The sequence below is a fragment of the Triturus cristatus genome, chromosome 7 (genome assembly GCF_964204655.1).
Source record: "Triturus cristatus chromosome 7, aTriCri1.1, whole genome shotgun sequence".
Lineage (NCBI taxonomy): Eukaryota > Metazoa > Chordata > Amphibia > Caudata > Salamandridae > Triturus > Triturus cristatus.
In genome coordinates this window covers 1,149,810,941-1,149,833,017 of record NC_140590.1, presented here as the reverse complement: position 1 = coordinate 1,149,833,017, position 22,077 = coordinate 1,149,810,941, and the positions used below count along the sequence as shown (strand labels likewise).

General features: G+C 47.2%; 1 protein-coding gene across 1 annotated transcript in view; it reads left to right on the top strand.

Annotated features, from left to right (window-relative positions):
- Nucleotides 1-22,077, top strand: part of BRD8 (bromodomain containing 8) — a 716,998-nt gene that overhangs the window by 526,608 nt on the left and 168,313 nt on the right. Inside the window, exon 23 of the mRNA XM_085618373.1 lies at nt 13,682-13,999. Within this exon, the coding sequence (XP_085474499.1) occupies nt 13,682-13,999 (318 nt within the window). The remainder of the gene's footprint in view (nt 1-13,681; nt 14,000-22,077) is intronic.

Genomic DNA, 22,077 nt, shown 5'->3' with positions numbered 1-22,077 from the left:
TCCCTGGACAACCGGCCATTCCATGTCACGTCTGACATGGGAATGACTCTGTCCCAGGAATAACTGCCTTACCTATGTCAGAGCAAAATATACCGACCATTTCTTCATGTTTTCCGAAAGGGGCCAGGAGCTGGTACCTAAATGAGTGTTTGTCATCCATCTTCTATTTTAGCCTGGCAATTCTGCCTCTATTAGATTTATTAATCATTTAGGAAGTGTTTGGAAAGCTCTAAAATACATTTGAAGTGATTTCTTCATGTATTTGTTCTTAAGGTTCGATTTTTTAGGTCTCGCCTAGCGAAAGCAGCGCATGCGATGCTCTCGCTATTGCGAGTACCTTTTGGAATCAATTCTGCGGAGGGCTTGCATGCTTGCGTCTGCATGGACAAACACGGCTGGTGTTGCCCTTTGTCCATAGCAAACAGCATGCGCGTGTCCGTAGTCCGTAGGGACTGTGGACAGCCCAACGCCATTTTGCACTTTGGTGTCCTAGCAACGGAAGCGTGGAAGGTGTCCTAGCAACGAAAATGCTGTTTCCCGTGGAACTTGAAAATGCTGCTTTTAGTACGCAGCTTGCCGTTATTATTTATAGCAACGAACTTGGTGCTGTGCCCAGCAGAGTGTTGTAATTTTGAGGACACCACGAGAATTATTCCGCCACTATCCCTGGAGGAGAGGCCAAGCCAGGCGTAAGGGCACAGGTTCTCAATCTAGCAAAGTGTGCTGCGTTTCCATTCACTTTTCTTTGCTGTGTTTCAGAGTACCTATACTCAGCACAGGAAACTGCACAAGGAGTTTCCATGTATGCATAATCAGGTCAGTCAATAAAAAGTGTATATTTTGATTCACCAAGAATTGATTTTCAATGGTTCTAATATCCGTGGAACTCGTGGGGAGTTTTAAAACTGCAAGTCAGTCTTGTAGAAACCCCTTCGTGGAGCTCCGAGTCCGTTCGTGTCTTTAGGACAGCATGTCAGAGTCGAAGGCTTTTGTTTAACGGACAGATTCACCTAGAGTCCTGCAGCCTTGGCTGACGTCAAATTAACCGATAGGGCTTGAGCATCAGTTAATATCAGCCACTCTATACCTGTTTACATAAAACTAATGGCAACCTATTGACAACGTGTGATCTTATGAAGATTCGTTTAATCTGTATCCTGAGCAAAAAAAATGAATGTATCATGTTAGTGGTATCGAGTGACTACTGACGTAAACCGAAGTGCAGTAGAACACTCGATCCGTACTGTAGGTAATCAGCAGCTGTCCCAGTTTAATTAAAACGCGAAAGTTGTCATCGCGGCCGGCATTCCGCATTATGAACATTCGATCGACCAGTCCCGCTTTGTGAGCGTTTCAGGGCACTTGCGATCTGCTATGTGTCCTCTGGTAAAACAGACGCCCAACAGCTGAGAAACGCAGCCTGACATACCACTAAACTTTTTAGCCATACGTTTTTACTGCGAATGTATCAATGCCATCATTTTCTGCCACATTTAATTATCTTAAATGATTTATAATAACGAAATTGGCATTAGAGTAGTGTATTTAGCGCCAACGCCGCACATGCTGTGGAGCCAGGGAATGTGGTAATGTTTACCTAGTACTGGTGGGGGCAATTACAATTCATGTAGCAACGGGGAGGGAGGGGGAGAGATTAGTCCAGTCGAAGAAGGAAGACAAGATATTTATGAAACTACACGAATGCACAGAGCAGAGCAAGTGTAGGCCACTGCACACCTGAAGTTGGGAGGCAAACCCGTCTTTGGGCTGAAGGTGCAGACCGAAGAGGTGAGTGTTGAGACCACACGACTGCAGGAGGACCACTGCTGACCTAAGGTGTGCTGAGAGCATGGACGTCAATTCACCAAATTGCCAGGGTAGCGTTAGTGGCATCGCACGCCATTTGACCTTTACTTTAACTCCCACACTTGTTTACACATACTAACACATTCACAGACTTTCGCGCACTTAAACACACTCTCACCTGCAAGCATGCACACAACTAACATTTAACAGCATTTTTTACTTACCTTAGCTTCCAGATAGGGTCATATTCCATCTAATGTACTCCATTTACTTACCTTAGCTTCCATATAGGGTCTTTTCCAGCTAATGTACTCAATTTACTTACCTTAGCTTCCAAATAGGGTCTTTTCCAGCTAATGCACTCCATTTTTATTACACTTCTGATGAATAATATTATTCGCTATTTGTATAATAAAAGAAAATTGACAGAAACCAGGCAAGTGGAGCTCCAACTAGCGTCCAATAGGAAGAGCCGACCCTGTGTCCAGGCATTGATTTTGCCACTTCTGAGGTCAGGGATCACAAAAGTAGTGCCAGGGTTAGCAAGGGGCAAGCCAGGGGTCACAGTTGCGACTCCTGGCGACCTCTCAATGACGTCCATGGTTGAGAGGTCGATCCATGGTCTCAGACCATAAGCAAAGGCCTGTTCTCTGAGGCATTCAGGTTCACCCAGTTATCCATAGGACCGAGGTCACATGAGCTGCCCAGTCAGGGTCAGATCCTGTGCCGCGCCTTCAGGATACCCTGTGTCCCATGGAAAAGACACTGTAAAGACCACACGCCCTAAACTTCTGAACCATGCATAAACCAGCGATCGTGGTATTTGTTTTAATATTGTGCTACCTGAACACAGCAGTACACTCAAGATGCCCTTCCTTGAACATGAAAAGCAAGGAACAAGTTTCACAGTGGAACCTAGAAGGGCACTAACCAGCACAGGAAAAGCACACTCATATCAACGTGACAGGAAATGATGTCACAAATCCATCATTCCCTTCACTTGATGCACATGCAGCTATTCTATTCTCCAGTCAAAGCAGGGGTAAAAACGTGCTATGTGTATCACATAAGCAAGAGGATAAATGGCACAGTTCTCTGTGTGGAGGGGCATCATGGCCTACTCAAGGCTTGGCTTCTTGTGATTCAAAGGCCCTCTCCAGACTCGGCAACGGTAATACCAGGGCTTTAAGTGGGATGAAAAAACTGGGGGGTCTCTCAAAGGAGCGTGGCCGATAAAATTAAGGGCGTAGCTTATTTATTTATTTATTTATAGATAGCAGCATTCATCCCAAGGGATATCAAGGCGCTGGTAGCGAAAGAGAGAGCTAAGCTACTGGTGAAGGGAGAACAGTGAATTTTAATTTTTGGGGAACAGATGGCATTTCAGTTTTTTTCGGAACACCAGGTAGTTACATGTGAGCCGTAAGTCTAAGGGGAGTTCATTCCATTTCTTAGCTGCCAGATATGAGAAGGAGCGCCCTCCAGTCCTCATTTTCTTGATGCGCAAAACATTCATGCTAAAAATCTGTGCTCAGCATAATGTGCTGCTCGACTATTGGCTTTGGCAAAGGTTGCACAAGATAAATATACTACATACATAAATACAACCATGGATTCGTTGTATATAATATTGAAAATGCTTTAGTTCTTGTGCAAGAGCTTGTGGCGTAATGGCTAGAGCTGCCAACTTTGGAGCTGAGGACGCAGGTTTGAGTCTCAGCGTCGGCTCAAAATCCTGTTTCTAGGAAATCACTTAATAATCCGTGCCTACCAAAAATAAATGAAGATGTCCTTGTTTGTGCTCTTGTAAAGCACTTTGAGTTTAGCAATACAGAACTGCAAAAAAATAAAAGTTTCATCAAAACAGTCAACTGCTGCAGAGTTAACACTTTGTTCCCCATTCTGAGTGTGAGGGTGAAAATGGAGAGCCCGATAGGGACCTGTCTCGGCGCCTGCTTTCAAGAACTGCTGAGCACCGGCAGGACCCGGCCCACTTAAAGCCCTGGTTAATACATAGCATATTACACTGTGCATCTGCAATTATACTGTTTATGCCTTAGCTGTGAAAATGGAATTTAGAGCAGCCCTACTAATGAACACACATTCACACATTTATTAGTAGAGTGCAAGGGTCAAATTCCATTTTAGTATCACATCGCAGCAACAAAACACACAAAACCCAGTTTGTAGCCTCACAGATTGCCTCTTACAATGACTTAACACAGGGAAACAACGATACTAATAGTCAGAAGACCCTTCAGTTTGACTTCGCCTCAGTGCGTCCTGGTTTCAATTAAATACCTTTTAAAAAACTAACACATTTGAAAGAATGCCACTGTATAAACTATCTGTGTCGACGGGAAGAGTGTAATATGCTATTTATTAACGATGTTAAGAGAAGGTAGGAGCATTATGACCCTCTGGAGGCTTCGCTCTCGGGAGTCATGCTTCCTCCTGGCACTCAAAAATGATAAAAAAGCAGCACAATACAGTCTGCACATCTGTTGATAAGATGCACTATATGCATTACATGTCTGTCTGCTCTTATTGCACAAAGTGCAGTGGTATAAAGCGTCATTTTTCCCAGGGAACCGTGAAATATGGAAAGTATTTCACAGTTCCCTGTGAAATACTTGTTCTAGCAATATAATGGACAGCCCCACACATCACTCGGCAGAGCTTTACCTTGACAAGGCTTCTAGAATTATGCAGTGAGGGGACCTAAATTAGGCAACAAGAAGATCTATATTATGCAGAAAAAGTTCAAATTGTGTGGCATATTCTCTGGTAGTAGTATTTTCAATCATTAGAGCTAGAAACATTTTTGTGAAAATCCAAATTGTGTAGCAAATGCGCTAAATCCATAATTATGCAGTACACATTGCAGCCACGTTATCATATACACCCACTGGCCGCCTCCATGGTTTTATCTACAGTTTATTAATAAAAACTGAACACAGCCTAAATATTCTAATTGAAATCACTTCTCATTGTTAGCTACACTTAGAAGAAAACCGCTTTATTAAGCTAAGTACCCCCCCCCCCCAAAAATGCTATATAACAAATACATAATGGTTTATATATAAAATAAGGTTATATATTGCCATCTCGCGGTTCTGGCCTAGTGGTTTATCATGTCACCACAACAACATCTTGATCGAAGACTGAACCAAATTGCATGGTTACTTGTTATGTAGTATGTGTATATATATATATACACACACACACACACGCACACACACACATACACATACACACACTGTATATACACACATAGTTGCCTCCATCTGTTTATCTGTTACTCTAAAGTAACGTTAAAGACATAATGCATGCATTCATAAACGTTCAAGGATACCTGCCATGACATGAAACATTATTTAAGGAATGCAGTGGCTTTAAACGCTATGCACTCTTATGCATGTATCCATATGTTTGGAACTGATCCAGTTAACATCCATCATTACACACCATATCAAGTACATCTAATTGTGGTCTTTTGAAGAATGCATGCTTGGGGACGTAAGAGAGGTTTGTGGTCATGATTATTTTTATAGGTGCTTTTAAGTGGTCTCCTGCGTGTGTGAGTGCCATAGAATAACAACCAATAAAACCGTTATTAACAAACACGGAGAGGTGAACATTTAACAATAAGTTTACCTAATGTAAATCACATGTACATTGCCAAACACCAACGGAGTAGTCAAGTAAATACAACTGACAACATTTCAAAACAAAGGGGAGGTAAGCTCGGTGAATGCATTTAAAACAGACTTTCCAATGTTTTGGTGTATTTTGTAAACAAGATATGGCTTGGTGATATTTCTTTAACAAGCATTGGCATAGCCAATAGGTCTCGCCTTTGGGACCTTATAAGTGTTTAGCCATGCAACTGTTGATGCTGTTGTACCAATGATAATGTGCTGCATAATTAAATACTTATAAGGTCCCAAAGGCGAGACCTATTGGCTATGCCAATGCTTGTTTTCTTTAACTGGCTTTGACTTCAAATTTCCAGCCAGGCTGATGAAATATTGGGCAAGTGGCAGCCTTCACATCTATAGGTACTAAAATACCCTGGGCCTATTCCCAAAGATAAATGTGTACAGGCCCGATTCACAAACTGTGTTTTGTAGTATTTAAAGTAGTGCTACACTAGTACTTAAAAAAAAACTATTTTATTGATTTTCCACTAACAACAAACATGCAGTGCATGTTGGCAAATCCGGTAGAGAATCTTTAGCAGACATAAATTAAAAACGTATGCAGTCCAACCAGATATACATTACATATGTGGAATATATATAAATATACAAAGGTGTTCCAAGACAGCATAAGATAGAGTCAACACATAGAGCTCCAAAACACGCACATATTAGTGCCCAATTGGTCTTCATAAAACCAGCAGAGAGAGGCATTTCTATCATCGTTCAAACTTCCCCTTCCGAGCCATCCTCCATGGGATGGTCCCCATCTTCTTGGAACATACCCAGCAGTTGTACCCACTGTAATATAGCCGCGGATGTCCCATCCTCAGTGCATGAGAGGCGCATGTGTTGTTCCTCTGCAACCCCCCACTGCATCAAATCCTTTAACCAACTGGTCTGCAGTGGGGCCTTGACCCCATCTTCCCAATAGCCACCCCCTCTTCGCCAAGAGCGAGGCCAGTTGGGACAATCTTTGAGGGAATCTTACGACCTCTGGGTGCGTGCCACCAATCCCAATAAACAGGCACGCGAAGTCAATGGGCCACCAATCCCCGTGGCTGCTTCCATGTGAGGTACCATCAGTGCCCGGTAGGACTGAACCAAAGCACACTCCCAGGCTAAATGCAGGAAGATGGCACCAACCTTCCCGCACTTCGTACAGGCAACATTCCTCGCAGGGTCTATCCCGTTGATGGTGTGGGGGGTGACGTATGTGCGGTGTAAGAAATAGAAATGTAATAGTTTAAAGCAATTATTACAGGATACAGTGCGAACAAGGTTCAAAACCATCTCCCAATCCGTATTGGAGATCAGTACCTCCATGTCTCCCTCCCAGGCCCTTCGCACAGGATACTGCCTCAGCGACATGTCATTCCTAAGGGCTTTTTAGAAATGAGTGATGAGATGTGCCCCATACCCCCATCCAATGAGGCCCACGAGGACCTCCGATGGACGCGGGGCTGCCGGGAAGTCCATCCAGAGGTCCTTGGCCACACTCTGCATCTTGGAATAATGAAGAAAATGATCCAGTCCCACCCCAAAGAAGTCCTGCGCATCCTGGAATAATATGAAGGTGTCCCCAGGGTAGAGATCCCTCGCTTCCAGACAACCCCTCTCCCTCCACAGCTCCATAGACATGATGGATCAATGTTTCTGAAGAGCGCCAGATACCACAGTTTCAGTTCCCTTCTAAAGGGAGCCCTAGAAAGGATATAGCAAGTACCACTTTACTACGTCTACTTGCCCATAGAAGTGTTACTAATAGGCTGTCCAACCATCGGAAAAAGCGATCCTGTAGTGGAAACAAAGAGTTCTGCGCAAGATACAGACATCTCGGGAGAAATACAATTTTTTTCTATTGCCACTTTGCCCATTAGAGAGAGGGGGAGATGATTCCAGAAGGATATAGAGTTTTTCAGACCAGACAATACCCTGTCGACATTCTGACCCTGTGCTGGGCCTCCGTATGGGTAACCCAGATCCCCAAGTATAAAAGCCTGTCCAATTCCCAACTGAGGCCCTCACAGCTGGTAGCTGATATGGCTGTTTCCAAATCAGTCCCCCAGGGAGAACATCAAGGACTTGTGAATGTTGAACAGTAGTACTTCTTACTTAATAAAGAATTAAATTTACAAATCTACAAGTTTAAATCTCCACCTCCACAAAAAGTAGAACAGTTAACTCAAAAGTGTAGGAATAAACTTAAACGTTTAGATTTTCTCACATATTCTTATACCTTTGTATTTAGGCCCCTCATGAGTAAATCTTTGAGCACTTACTACTTTCGGCTATTTATCATTTACGAGTGTAAAGTTACTCAAAAGTGTAGACTGACATGTCTCTCCCCTGAAACAGGGTATGGAGCCTAATTTGCAGTTGTAAATTTACTACAGCCAAAAAGGAGCAGAATCCATCACCACACATAGCCAACCACTGATACCGTAACACCTCCCCTAGAAAATAATGGAGGCAGAGATTTAAAATAGAACCACATAGGAAATAAGGTTAAATTAAAATATTTTATTTTAACTTTTTTTAAAGTATATATAAATAAACTGAACATTAAAAATATATGGTAAAAATATGACTGAAAGAGACAGTTATAGATTCCTTACCTTAAAATTACCCCCAGGCGTCAGACTGGATCCAGAGAATTTTTTCGTCAGCAGTACCCCTGCGCGTCGGAAGGTGGCGTCGGTCAGCTCCGCGTTCGTCGTTGGCGTCGTGGTCGCCTAGATGATGTTGCGTTAGCTACTTAGACGCCGCCCTCGCGCGCTGATGTCAGTTCTTTCTTTTTCCACGCCAGCCAGTGCAGATCCGGAGAGAGCGGTACCTCCAGTCACTTTTTGACTGACTTTTTTTGCGTCTTTTGTTGACACCTTTGTTGAGTCTATCAACCCCTGGTGCACATAGGGATGCCCGGTTTCAAGGCTTGCGGATCCTGCCGAAAGCTTATGCCGGTGACGGATCCGCACCACGTGTGCCTGTGGTACCTGGAGTGGGACCCCGACCCCAAGTCATGCTCCGACTGCCGGACCATGAATCCGAAGTCTCTACGGGAGCGGTCCCGAAAGCTTCTCAAGGCCCGGCAGTCCGCTCCGCGCCGGTCGAGGTCCCGGTCGCATGGGAAGTCGAGGGACCGGTCGTAGCGTCACCACCACTTGTCCTCAAAGTCTTCGCACTTCTCAGGTAAGTCGAAGCACTAGAAGAAGTCGAAGAAGCATTGTTGCTCTTCGACTTCTCCCCGTCCGTCGGCAGACACAACAAGGGATGCGGACGGTGCCCGATGGGTCGGCTCTTCAGTTTTCCCTCCCTTTCCGGGAGCCGGAGCTACCCCTGCCCAGCTGACTCGGCACCCACTGGTACTTTTGTGCCCCTGTTCTACCCTGATGCTTTTTACATGCCAGATTGGCAACCAGAGAAGGGTGAGGAGGACTGGGAGTGGTCTGTAGACCCTTTAACTGCTCAGTTGGATGACTCGGACTGGAGAGAGGAGTTGGGGGAAGCCAGTGGTCTGGATCCCTCCCAGACCTTGGCATGTTGTCTCCTACTACCGTGGCTATGGAGGAGGGAGCTTCTTACGCAGTGGTGTTGCGTAGGGCGGCCTAGGCTCTCAACCTCGAGCTACTTATGGTGGCAGTCAGGACTAACCTTCTGACATAGGTGCTTCAGCTGGCAGCGAGCTTTTCGGAGCCCCTGCTACCGTTCAATGAAGCTCTAACTGACATCCTTTAGGGCACCTTGTCCAGGCCCAACACAGGGACTCCTGTGGATAGGATGATTGCCCGACGCCACTGCCCGGCTCCGGGCGACCCTACTTTCCTCTCCCAACACCCCATCCCTGAGAGCTTGGTGGTCCAAGCCTCAACGTCCAAGGGCGCATTCCCTACCGCACCACCTGATAGGGAATCCAAAAAGCTGGACCATCTTGGGAAGAAGATGTTCTCTTCCTCCAGCTTGGGACTGCGGTCGGTAAACACTGCATGTCTGTTGGGCCGGTACACCCACTCCATGTGGGATGCGGTAGCGCAGGTGCTGCCCCAGTGCCCGGAGGAGGCCTGGGCCGTGCTCTCCCGTGCAGTCGCTGAGGGGAGAAACGCAGCCAAGTTTACCATACGTTGTGGACTGGACACCGCCGACTCGCTTGGCAGGATGATTTCAACGTCGGTAGCCCTTCGACGCTACACCTGGATGAGGTCAACTGGTATTTTCGGGGATGTCCAGGCTACCCTGACGGACATGACCTTTGATGGCCGTCGCCTGTTTGACGACAAAGCAGACAGCACCCTAAAGCACTTAGAGGACTCTCGGGTTATGGCCAAGTCCTTGTGCCTCTCCACCACCCACCCTGCGCAGTCTGCTCTTAGCCCCTTTCGTGGCTACGGAAGGGGAGCCCCGCCATGTTCCACCCAGAGCCACAGGCCGGCGCAAGCTGCTCAGCCCCTGTGCGGCCGGGGACGTGAGACCCACCATCGTGGGTCTGGGGCCAGCGAGCGGGCCAGTCCACCAGCGCCCCTTCTGCGGCAGCCTCCAAACCCTCCTAGTCTGACCTTTCAGGCCCACCTATTGGCAGTGGGCGGCAGGATTCGTCATCACCTCCCATACAGGCGCACCATCACGCCGGATAGGTGGGTTTTGCAGATAGTCTGAAGGGACTACTCCCTCCCCTTCAAGACTGCCCCCCCAGTCATGCCACCTCAGTACCATCGCATGTCGGAGTTACGGCTCTCTTGGCCAAGGGAGCCATCAAGTGAGTTCCTACCCCAGTAGTAGGTCGTGGTTGTTATTCCCACTACTTTCCAGTGCCCAGCAAGGACAAGGGCTTGTGTCCTATCTTGGATCTCATGAACATCAACCGCTTCCTCCGTAAGGAGAAGTTCAAAATGTTGACATTAGCTCAGGTCCTGTCTGCCCTTGACCCTGGATGGTAGCATTGGACTTGCAGGACGCTTATTTTCACATCCCCTTTCTGCCAGCCCACAGGCCCACACGGTAGGCCACGAGCACTTTCAGTTTACCGTGCTCCCCTTTGGCCTTACCAGCTTCCCTTGGGTGTTCATGAAAGTGATGGCGGTGAACGCAGCTCATCTGCGCAGATCAGGGGTTCCAGTCTTCCCCTATCTCGACGACTGGCTGTTGAAGGCTGGCTCGCCCCAGGCAGTGATCTCCTACCTCCAGACTACGGCGGACCTCCTGCATTCGCTCGGGTTCCATATCAATGTGCTGAAGTCACACCTGATTCCCTCTCAGAACTCCTTTTCATCAGAGCAGTGATGGACACGACACAGTTTCGGGCTTATCCCCCGAGCAGTGATTCCGGGATATTCAGGTTATGTTTCCGATCTTTCAGCCTCTATCCCGGGTTTCGGTCAGAATGACCCTGAGGCTGCTGGGCCTCATGGCCTCCTGCATCCTGCTAGTGGATCATGCCAGGTGGCATATGCGGGGTCTGCAGTGGGACATGAAGTTCCAGTGGGCACAACATCAGGGAAATCTGTCTGATTGCGTTCAGATCTCGGAGGGCACTGCACGACAATTGCAGTGGTGGCTAACGAACCAAGATTGGGTAAACGGCAGAGCCCTCTCCCTTCCCCAACCGGAGTTCACAGTGGTGATGGATGCATCACTTCTGGGGTGGGGCGGCCACATGAGAGAGGTGAAAATCAGAGGCCTCTGGTCTCTGGCGGAGTCTGGGCTACACATCAACCTTCCAGAGCTCCAGGCGATCCGTCTTGCGCTAAAAGCATTTTCCTTCTGTCCAGGGAAGAGTAGTGCAGGTGTTCACGAACAACACCACCGCCATGTGGTACTGCAACAAACAGGGCGGGATGGGGTCGTGGACCCTATGTCAAGAGGCTCTCTGTCTCTGGACATGGCTAGAACATCAGGGCATATCCCTGGTGGTTCACCACCTGGCAGGTTCACTGAACGCCAGGGCAGAAGAACTCAGCCACAGGTGCATGATGGATCAGAAATGGCGTCTTCACTCGGAGGTGGTGCATGGTCTGTTTCGGCAGTTTGGGAGAGCCTTGGTTAGATCTAATCGCCACCGAAGAGAGCGCGCAATATCAGGATTTCTGTGCGTTGGAATTTCCAAGGTGGCACTCGCTAGGCAACGCCTTTCCGCCTATACCACTTCGCCCGGAGTGCTGAAGAAGATCAAGCGCGACCGGGCCCAAGTCATTCTTGTGGCTCCAAATTGGGTACGGGGAGTTTGATATCCCGAGCTCTTACACATGGCCATCGATCCTCCGATCAGACTGCCTCTTCGGGAGGATCTTCTGTCGCATCAGCAGGGGACGGTCCTCCACCCGAATCAGTATAGCCTCCACTTTCTTGCTTGAAGATTGAGTTGCGACAGTTGACAGCCTTCGACCTTCCTCCCAAAGTCTGTGATGTTATCTTGGCAGCCAGGCGTCCCTCAACTAAGACGGTATACGCCTGCAGATGGAACAAATTTGTTGTATTTTAAAATGAAATATGTCTTATTTTTAGAATTTTTTAAACATAAATATGTTTTTATTTTTAAATAGTTTAAATAATTTAATTTCATTTATCATGTTCTATATTTTTTTTTAAAGTCCCTAGCTCTATTGATTTCTGTGGGAGGTTCTTGCAGTAGCAGTGGTTGGTCATGTGTGGTGCTGGACTTACTCCAGCTCTGAGCTGGAGTACATTTACTTCTGTTTTGGGTCCTTTTTGGATGTAGTGACTTTAGAAGTGCAGTTTGTGAATAGCAATTGACTTTTTCATTTGTTGGTGGGTGCACCAACACGTCACTCCCTGACCCTTCCTACACCCCTCTTACACCTCTTTTTATCCCGCTCCTTTATGTGTAACTAGTCCCCGTTTTCGAGCCACTCCCCTCTGTCCCTCCCACATTTACTATAAAACATACTTACATATGCAGCAATACCGTAGTTGGAGTGGAGATCATGGAACAGAAAAAAATAGGAGCGGCGGAACCTCCGCATGTAGGTTAGTGAATAGCATTTTGTAGTTCATTAGTAGTATCATATTCGTAGTACCAAAATTACTACAAAATGTAGGTCAAAATTGGCCACTCCAGATCTGTCCATAACGTTGCTTGACAGGGTCGCAGTTATCAATAGAGCACCAAGTGAAGTGGTAGCGGGGCTAAGGGATTTGAGGAGCCCACTGCACCCAAATATAACCGTTTTCTTTACTACTCAGCCACTTTGCTGGGGGCACATTTTCCTTGCTTGCATTATGCCCTATGGCCACCTTACTGGGCCACTGTTAATTGACTTGCTTTCTTGAATGTGCTCGTCTCTAAAGACTTGCAGACTCGACTGTACCGAACTGCAGAGCATACAGTTGACAACTTGTCGAAGTTTTTTGCATATGTTTGCAATAGTTATGTATTTCAAATATTTTATTTTTCACCTTGTGTAAATTGTGATTCGGATGGGCCAAGGAGTGACAGGATTTTGCAGTCTGTACTGTGTTATCATGAAGACACCTTTAGATGAGAAGCGCACGGTTTTGAGTGGCACAACATTTCTTTCTGCAGTTTCACTGCTGCAAAAGAATTGTGTTCCCTTAAAATTACTAAACACTAAATGACTACTGATTTTTCTGCAGTATGCTACCACTGGAGATGAGACTATTAAACTCACATAGTTTGTAATATTTTGGGGAAAGGATAACAGTATGTGGCAATATTCAGTAGATATTTTATGCTTAGCTATTTTGATGTCCAGCTTCATATGAATTTATTCATACAGTTTTTAGGATTAGTGTGTCTAGAAAACCCAAAGTGAGATCAGAGATGTTATGTTTTTACATTAACCAATAGAATTACTATTAAGTAATACATTAGACAACCCCATCTTCACTAGCCAAACATAGTCAGTGGAAACCCAGAACAATATGAAAAGGGAACTCCAAATGCAGTATTTTGCCATGCAAATCTTAGAAGAGTACTATATTAATGCTGATGACACAACATGCTGCTAACAAAACACAAACAAACTGCAACAGACATGGACTTATACTAAATTAAGCATTTAGAAAAGATGGAACAAACCTATTTTGCAACATTTTTGTGAATTTGAACTAGGGAATGCAGCATATATGTGAGACTTTTGTGTAGCAGATGACACTGGGGAGCAGGTGCGGTGATTGTAACAAAATCTTCCATGCAACAGGTGAGCCACTTCATCGAACCCTTATCCCTCCTCAGCCCAGGAGAGAGCGAGAGTTGTCAGCCTCTACCAGGCCCATGGGAGACAATGAGTAATAAAGAAAAAGCGGAACTGAAGACATGCACCCCCTCAATAAGAGGGTCATGCCGAGGGGGAAAGGAAGCTAATGAAGACCAAGGAAAATTGCTGCCCCAAAGAAAGAGTGAGAAGCCAGAGAAGAGAGAAGATAATGCAAATCTTACCACAGACATAGCTCTCTCTAGTGCCTGCACCATAAGAGAGGCATCACCCAGCGCTGCTGAGGAGGAGCCTGCACTGAAGGTACATAATAAAGGAATGGATATGTGGAACCTTGGATGGGTGACATGATGAGGAACCTGCTGTGCAGGTGGTTGCGAAGGAGATCGTGAGAAGGAGTGGTTGTATGGCAAAATAGGAGGAGTGAGTGATATGAGGTAGTGAAGTAACATGAGTAGCTTTTGGGTTAGAAGGAAGTGGTTTGTGGGGATGTTGTGATGTTATGGTGATGTTTAAGGAAGACAAGTGGTTTGTGTGTTTAGGATGATAAAGCAGAGGAGTAGCTTAAGTGGTGAAGAAGGGGGGTTGTTTTCGGTGGCGAAGACAGAGCACTGAATTTGTGTTTTAATAAGAGGTCTGTGGGTATTAAGTGGATTATATGTTACCAGCGCTTTTTGCCAATATCGAGCCATGGGATCAGTGAGTAGGGCAGTGACGTCTTAATGGTTTCATCCTCTTGTGGGATTAGGGGATGGAGAAGCTGCGTTTCGAACCCCCAATGGTGAATTATAGTACACTGGTGTAGAATGGAAAGAGTCTACAGAAGCTACCTTTGCGCATTAAAGTGGTGGTCGGGTTGGCTATTTTAAGACTGCTCCCTAAGGCCTTGGACTGATTGGTTGATGTTCATACAGGGCCAGAGGAGGGAAGATTACAAAGCCTCTTTTCTCAAAAAGCATTCATTCACATGTGAGATGCAAAAAGCTTCTTAGTATCTCTAGCTGTGCTTCGTATAAAAGGTTAAATACTTGCCCCACCATCTTCAGCTTCATTCTCTAATGACTCCCAGTACCAGATTTTCACCTTCTATCAGAACACTCCTTCACACATGTATATAATGATGTCTGCATGTGTTTTAATGCCTATAGCCAATGCACAGAGATGTTCAGAACCTCCACCTTTCTTGTCACTAGTAGCAATATGCTTTGCATAGCATGCTCAATGTCATAAAAGTATGCAACTTTTAATTTCAGGTAGTAAATCATTTTCACAATGAAGAGGATCAGACATGCCTTGGTACACTGATCCAAAATCTTTTGCCTGCTCTGCTTCTTTTGATCTCTTACTGTAACAAATACAGTGGCAAGCCAGGTAAGAAGCAATACCTGGCCTCTCTGTCCTTTAGAATGAGTCATTGAAACGTTCCGTTCATTATAACTTGGCTGCCTCAGTTAAAGCATGTATGCAACACTAAGTTCAAAAGGTAGGCCAGCATCTCTGAATCTGGATGTCCAGATCGTGTGTGCAACAAGCACCCAGCCTCAATTTTTCTGAATAGCCCAGGCAGTGCTCCTACATCCACCCATCCATTCAGCTGAAACACTTCTCCTGCACAGCTATAATCTGATAGAGACATCTAGCTGCACATTCCTTAACTTTTGAATTCTCTCCCGGCACCAGTCTGGATTCAGAAATTTTTCAGTAGTACCTCTGCGTGCCTGGAGACGGCATCATACAACTTCGTGATGACATTGACTCCATGAGTCCCCTCCGGGGCACGGACGATTTTTTGTTTGTTGGAACAGTGTGCCTTTTTCACTCATTTCCTCAGGCTTTGACTTGTGGGTTTTGTGCACAACAGATGTCGGCCACGGACCCTCATTCCGTTTGTATGTGGTGTTTTGGAGAACACCACGACTCTGATGATTGCGGCTCCTGTCCGAAGCTCAAGCTAAAGACGCTCAAAGAACATCGGATGAAACTCATGGTGGCGTGGTTGACGCAACCCTCGGAGACTTCACAGCGACCTCTGTCTTCTTCTCCTTGTTCGGCGGGCCGTTCACGGGGTTGTTCACGTGGATGTCATTCAGAACCATCGACATCCCAAGCTATGCGCAGGTGGTTGAAGTCGCGGCACCCCTCCCCCCCGACTTCACTGCATAGAGATTCGGTCTCTCATGGTTCCTCCCGTTCGCCGGTTGAGGAGACCGTACACGACTCCACCCCATGCGTCTCCGTCTTTCCCGGAGCCAGACTGTCGATGGCCCAAATGAAGAATTATTAAAACTCTTGACATCTTATCTTTGGGTCTCTACCTTTCTCTGGAGCGCCGCCGGGCCCTATGGAGGTGAGAGGAGCCACGCGGATGGGTTCACACTCAGTATCAGTTGGGCCCGCTGAGTCATTGGGTTGGCGTCGATTTGCGTTGGCTGACCCTTTTCGTCTCCGATGCACAGCCCTTCAGGAGTTCCACCTTCGGCTTCTATCCTTGATCAGCCGGCTCCAGCAACAGCGGCGCTGATCGAAGCTATTTCTCCTCCTCTCGACATTGAGACATCGCCTTCTTGCCGTTGGTCGATGTCGGGTGCGTAGTCGATGGAGCCTTCTGTGGGGAAGGTTGTCCTTCAGCTTCCCTCTCATGGTGGTACTTCTGAGGGTCTCCTTTTGGGAGATGGGATGGAGGAGTCTGGGCTATTTTAGCCTATATCGGAAGCTATTCCTTCTCTTATGGAGAAGAATTGGCTGTCTGCCCTAGGGGAGGCTACTGGGTTGGAGTCTTCACCAGCTTCTGGACTTCTTTTCGGGACTTCTTTTCCCTCCTCGCCTTGCTACTGAGTCGAGTTCCTCTTTTGCGGACATGTTAAGGAGAGTGGCTATGGTCTTAGAGTTATCTCTTCCTTCTGTGGAAAAGTCTACTGATCCCCTTATTGATATCTTCTGTCAAGGTCAGACAGGGGAGGCCCTGTTTGAAATTATATTGGGTTCTTGGGCTAAGCCTGATACGGGGGTCTCTGTGAATCGTGATATATCTCGCAAGCACCTTCCTGCTTCTGGAGATCCGGCTTGTCTCCCTAGACATCCTACTTCTCGTAGTTTGGTGCTTCAGGCTGCTTCAGCCTCACACAATATGGATTCTCTACCTAATGGCCCGTCGGATAGGGATTCAACGAGACAAGATGCGTGTGTGTGAAAGGGAGATAGAGCCAGAGGATGAAGAACCCATCCCCTGGCATATTCTCCGCTTACCTGCTTGCTCTCCAACTTCCCTGCAGCCAACGCCTTAGACGACTCTCCAAAGAAACAGGAAGTCCGAGCACGGGCCAGCTCCGGTGTCACCAGCGTGGATCCTCACGTGACACCCGATCCACCAATGACGAAGAAGGGAGAGCTTCTTAAATCCCCAGAGCAGGAAGAAAGGTGGTTGGCGAAATCCCCGGTGAGAGACTTTCACGAAGGAGACGCAAGGGAGACAACAGACCTTTCGGTCGAGGAAGGAACGTCGCCTAAACCCACCTATTTCCTGAGCAGCAGCTGGAGAAAAGGGAATCTGTGGGGCTTCAACCACTCCGTAACATGAAGCCTCGATCGACTGGGAGAAGGGACGCCCGAGGCAGAGAACTGGATGTCTCTGCTCACGGACAGCTTACAGAGACACGGGAAAAGTGCAGCTGCCAAGAAGAGTCCCACTCCCCAGCTCAACGTCCCATCACGTTTCTGGAGAAACGTGGCTAAGCCAGGTACACAGTCATATCTGTGGCCGAGGGGGGGATGGCAAACGGGGTAGGAGAGGTAGTTCTGGCCTTTCTTCTGTGGGAGTTCAAAAATAAGTATTCCCTTTGGTGAGAAATGAACTAAATATATGACTACAATCACACTAGACACACTCTGCCTTTTATTCGGGATGTTCAAAGCACTTATATTCACAAAAGTCAATATGTATATAGATAAAAAATCCTTTTATTTAATACAAAACATATACAGTTTTTATCCTTCCATGGATAATTTCATGAAAACATTAAAAACATCAAAGATAGAAATTATTTTCTTTGTAACTAAACATTAAAAAGGAGAAATCATCTAGGCAATTAGATTTGTCTTGCATATGTTAATCTGGACACGTTATAGACAGCACCAAGCATCGGTATACATTCCCTATCTCAGAATAGTAGCTGTCTTAGCCAAATTTAACACCAAAAACACTGGGCGTCGACACGTTTCGGTGGTATATGTACAGTGGGACCACCTTCTTCAGGACCAAGCTTATTTTTTCCTTAAACAACGGCTCTCCTATTGAATCAGAGTTCTACCGGTAACAACCTACAGAACTTAATTCGTTCTATACATAAAGTGAGACAACAAGTTTTCTTACCTGGCATATTCTCTATTTTACCGAGGAACATTCCGGAAGACGTCATGGGCTCGCCCGGTGAACCTGAAAGACAAAGGGAAGAACTGAATAGTGAACTCGAAAAGAGACTTATTTGTTATTCCTACTTATCATTTCCGTTACATGAGTTGAAGATCCCTGTACATAATAAGAAAATAAATCAAGCATTGATCACAGAAGGACGTTTTTTGAGTCTAATTCCCGTTACAAACCCGCAAACATTACAGTGTGCCAAACATATTTTTTCCTCAACTAGTTCTGCTTTAAGGTCCATTAATACATCTTGTGTTCTTGGGCTTTTTTTCAAGCATTGTGGGATTCTTTACAAACTATGTTGCCGTCACTTCCAGATGACCTTCGATCCAATCTTGATCATTTGATTCGGGATGGCAAACAGGCAGCTAAATTGATCATTAGATGTGGCATGGATACTACTGATTCAGTGGCATCCTCTGTGGCACTACGTCGTCGTGCCTAGTTACGTCCTTCAGGCTTTTCAGAGGCTATCCAAGCTGCTTTGGTCGATATGCCCTTTGATGGCACCCATCTTTTTGGTGCCCACGCTGACTCTGCTTTACGGTGTTTCCCTGATAGACGAGGTGAAACAAAGTCCTAAACTCTCTATTTCTAATTATATGCCTCTTAAATTTCTTCTCTATACTAGGCTTGTATAGGGGATGTTGATCTTTTGTTTCTTACACCGCTGTCTAAATTCTGCCTGTTAGTGTCAGGGGTGCAACTACCCCACCAGCTACCTCCATTAAGCGTCACAGAGCTGCGTTGCAGAGAGGTGTAAAAAGGGGCGTGGCCTCAGAACACCTCTCTGCAACGTAGCCCCCTGGCGCATACTGGAGATTCCTGTTGGGCTATTTGGCCCCCAGGGAACCCCAGTATTCAAGGGAAATATGTTCCCCATCCGCAAACGCGCCAGGGGGTGCGTTTGCAGAGTGCTGAAAGGAGGGGCATGGCCTCCGGCGCGATGCCGGTATTTCTTTTTTTTTTTTTTTTAAAGGGGTGCTTCTTTTTCTTATTTTTTGTCCCCCCCATCCCCCAGGGCCTGCCCCCTAATTTTTATTTTTTTTAATTAAAATTTGGGAAGAGGGCCGCGTGGCCCCCCTCCCGAGGCCTTAATCAGCCCCAGGGACCCCATCCCCCGGGGCATGGCCTTTTTAAAAAAAAAAAAAAAAATTGGGCGGGGGACTGCGTTGTCCCCCTTCTCTGGCCACTAAAGGCCCCGGGGACCCCATCTCCCTGGGCCCGCCTTTCTAATTTATTTATTTATTGGGGGGAGGGGGGCCGCATGACCCCCCTCCCGGGCCACTAATAGCCCCGGGGACCCCATCCCCGGGGCTGGCCCTCTCAGTTGGGGGGCCGTGGGGGGTCCCCAATCCCACCATGGTCCCGCGGGTCCCTGTCTCCTGCGGGAGCCGGAATTGCTTTTCCACATGGGGAGCTGCTAACATGCAGCTCCCTGTGTGGAAAAGCAATTTGGTTTGAATTTTGAAAGAGAGAGCAGGTTTCCCTGCTCTTTCTTTCAAAATTCAAACCAAATTTGCTGTGGCAGGGCGGGAGCCGCGAGGCTCCCGCCCTGCCATAGCAAACTACCGTGTCCCGGGGGTGGGCACCCCGGAACACTGCAGGAGCCGACCCTGGAGGGTGGCGGTCCCCAGGGCCATCATTGGCTCCGGGGGGGGGCGCGCGGCCCCCCTCCCACCAATTTAGAAAGCTCCGGGGGTGGTTGTCCCCGGGGCTGGGGGGTCTGTCATGGACCCCCCAATTTACATATTTAGAGCCCCAGGGAGGTGGTGGTCCCCAGGGCATGTGAGGGGGCTTGAGCCCCCCCACACAGGGTATTTCTTTTTTTTCTTTTTTTTAAATACACAAGCCCCGGGGGGTGGTGGTCCCCGGGGCTGCAGGGGGAAATGAGCCCCCCGCAAATATTTTCACAAAGCCCCGGGGGTGGCGGTCCCCGGGGCTTGGGGGGCCTTTGAGCCCCCCATTCATTAATTTTTGAAGCCCCGGGGGGTGGCGGTCCCCGGTGCTGGGGGGGGGGCAGAGAGCCCCCTCCCCCAACCCAATTCATGTTTAGCCCCCGGGATTTGGCCCCCCGGGGGCAAATTAGCAACGAAGCGCGGGAGCCCGCGCTTTGTTTTTTTTTTTACCGGCAGGATCCACGCAGCCAGCGCGAATTTTGCCGATTTAAAAAAAAAATTATAATTTTGGGGCCCTGGGGGTCCTTGTGGGACCCCCTGAGCAGGCCTAGGGGGTCAGGGTGTTTCTACCCTGCCCCCTTTTTGCGTTCTGCGCGTTTTTTCTTCTCTTTTCTTGTGCCTCGGTTCTACCGAGGCACAAGATGGCTGCCAACACTTCCTGGTTTGGAGTGTTGACAGCCAATTAGCATACAGCTCGCGCTCGGCAGGGTGCGCGGATCCACTGCGCCCATAGATATATCTATGATTTTACATTTGATTTTCTCAGGAACTACTGAATGGATTTACACTATTTAAGTAAAAGGCACGAGTATGAACCAAGATCTACCTTTCTGCTGGTAACCTTGGTTGTTCATCGAGTGCTGCTCAACGGGACTACCAGTTTTTGCAAACAATATGGCGGTACCCGACCGCCGAGGAAGCACCACCCCAAGATCTCAAGGGGGCCGTGAGGTTTGGATATACCTACCTCGACACGGAGGAACAACACAGGAAAAGGACACCCAGGTCGGCAGGAGCCCATGTTGGGCTTTATTTTCGCAGTTATGAGTGCGCTTCAATCTGGCTTCTAATAAAGAGCACTACAATCCCCAGAATGCACTGGACATTGTCTTATTCAAGCAGCCCCATCAGGGGCGTGTCTATAGTATAAATATGGCATGGGGGTGAGTGCAGCACGTTCCTGTTTGGTAATGCCTTTGAGAAAGATATTCATCGAAACGCATCAGGCAGATAACAGGCTGTGCAATTTATTAGCTGTACGAGGAGTGTCCATACCTATGAGGAAGGCTGGTAACCTTGGTTGTTCATCGAGGGCTGCTCAACGGGACTACCAGTTTTTGCAAACAATATGGCGGTACCCGACCGCCGAGGAAGCACCACCCCAAGATCTCAAGGGGGCCGTGAGGTTTGGATATACCTACCTCGACACGGAGGAACAACACAGGAAAAGGACACCCTGGTCGACAGGAGCCCATGTTGGGCTTTATTTTCGCAGTTATGAGTGCGCTTCAATCTGGCTTCTAATAAAGAGCACTACAATCCCCAGAATGCACTGGACATTGTCTTATTCAAGCGGCCCCCTTCAGGGGCGTGTCTATAGTATAAATATGGCATGGGGGTGAGTGCAGCACGTTCCTGTTTGGTAATGCCTTTGAGAAAGATATTCATCGAAACGCGTCAGGCAGATAACAGGCTGCGCAATTTATTAGCCGTACGAGGAGTGTCCATACCTATGAGGAAGGCTGGTAACCTTGGTTGTTCATCGAGTGCTGCTCAACGGGACTACCAGTTTTTGCAAATATATATATATATGTCATGCTCGAGGATTGCCCATCCGGTAAAAAGCACTCCAACAGCAGCGAGAGGTCACAGTCCTTTATTCAGTTTAAACGGCACCCGACATGCCGGATCCATTCACAGCTGATCCATCATAGATACACCTGACGCGTTTCGAAGTAAGTAACTTCTTTTTCAAAGGCGATGACGGTCAAAAAAGTGCATAGTTTGACACCGCCCAGGCTTTTAAGTAGTCCATTACGATAACGCCCCATTTGCGAATGTGCGCAAAGCATCCTGGGCTTTGTAGTGGCAAACCGATTAATTTCCCTGGATGGGTGCAGAATAATTAAATCTGTCGGAAAATGTTCAAAGCCCTTGTATGAGCCTCAGCAGACGGGCTCGTTCATATCCCCAGCTACTGCTTCCACATACGAAGATTAGTAAATACACAGCTCCGTGGCCTCCAGTGATAACGGAGTGGTGCTCTTCGGCAGCAGGGTGCT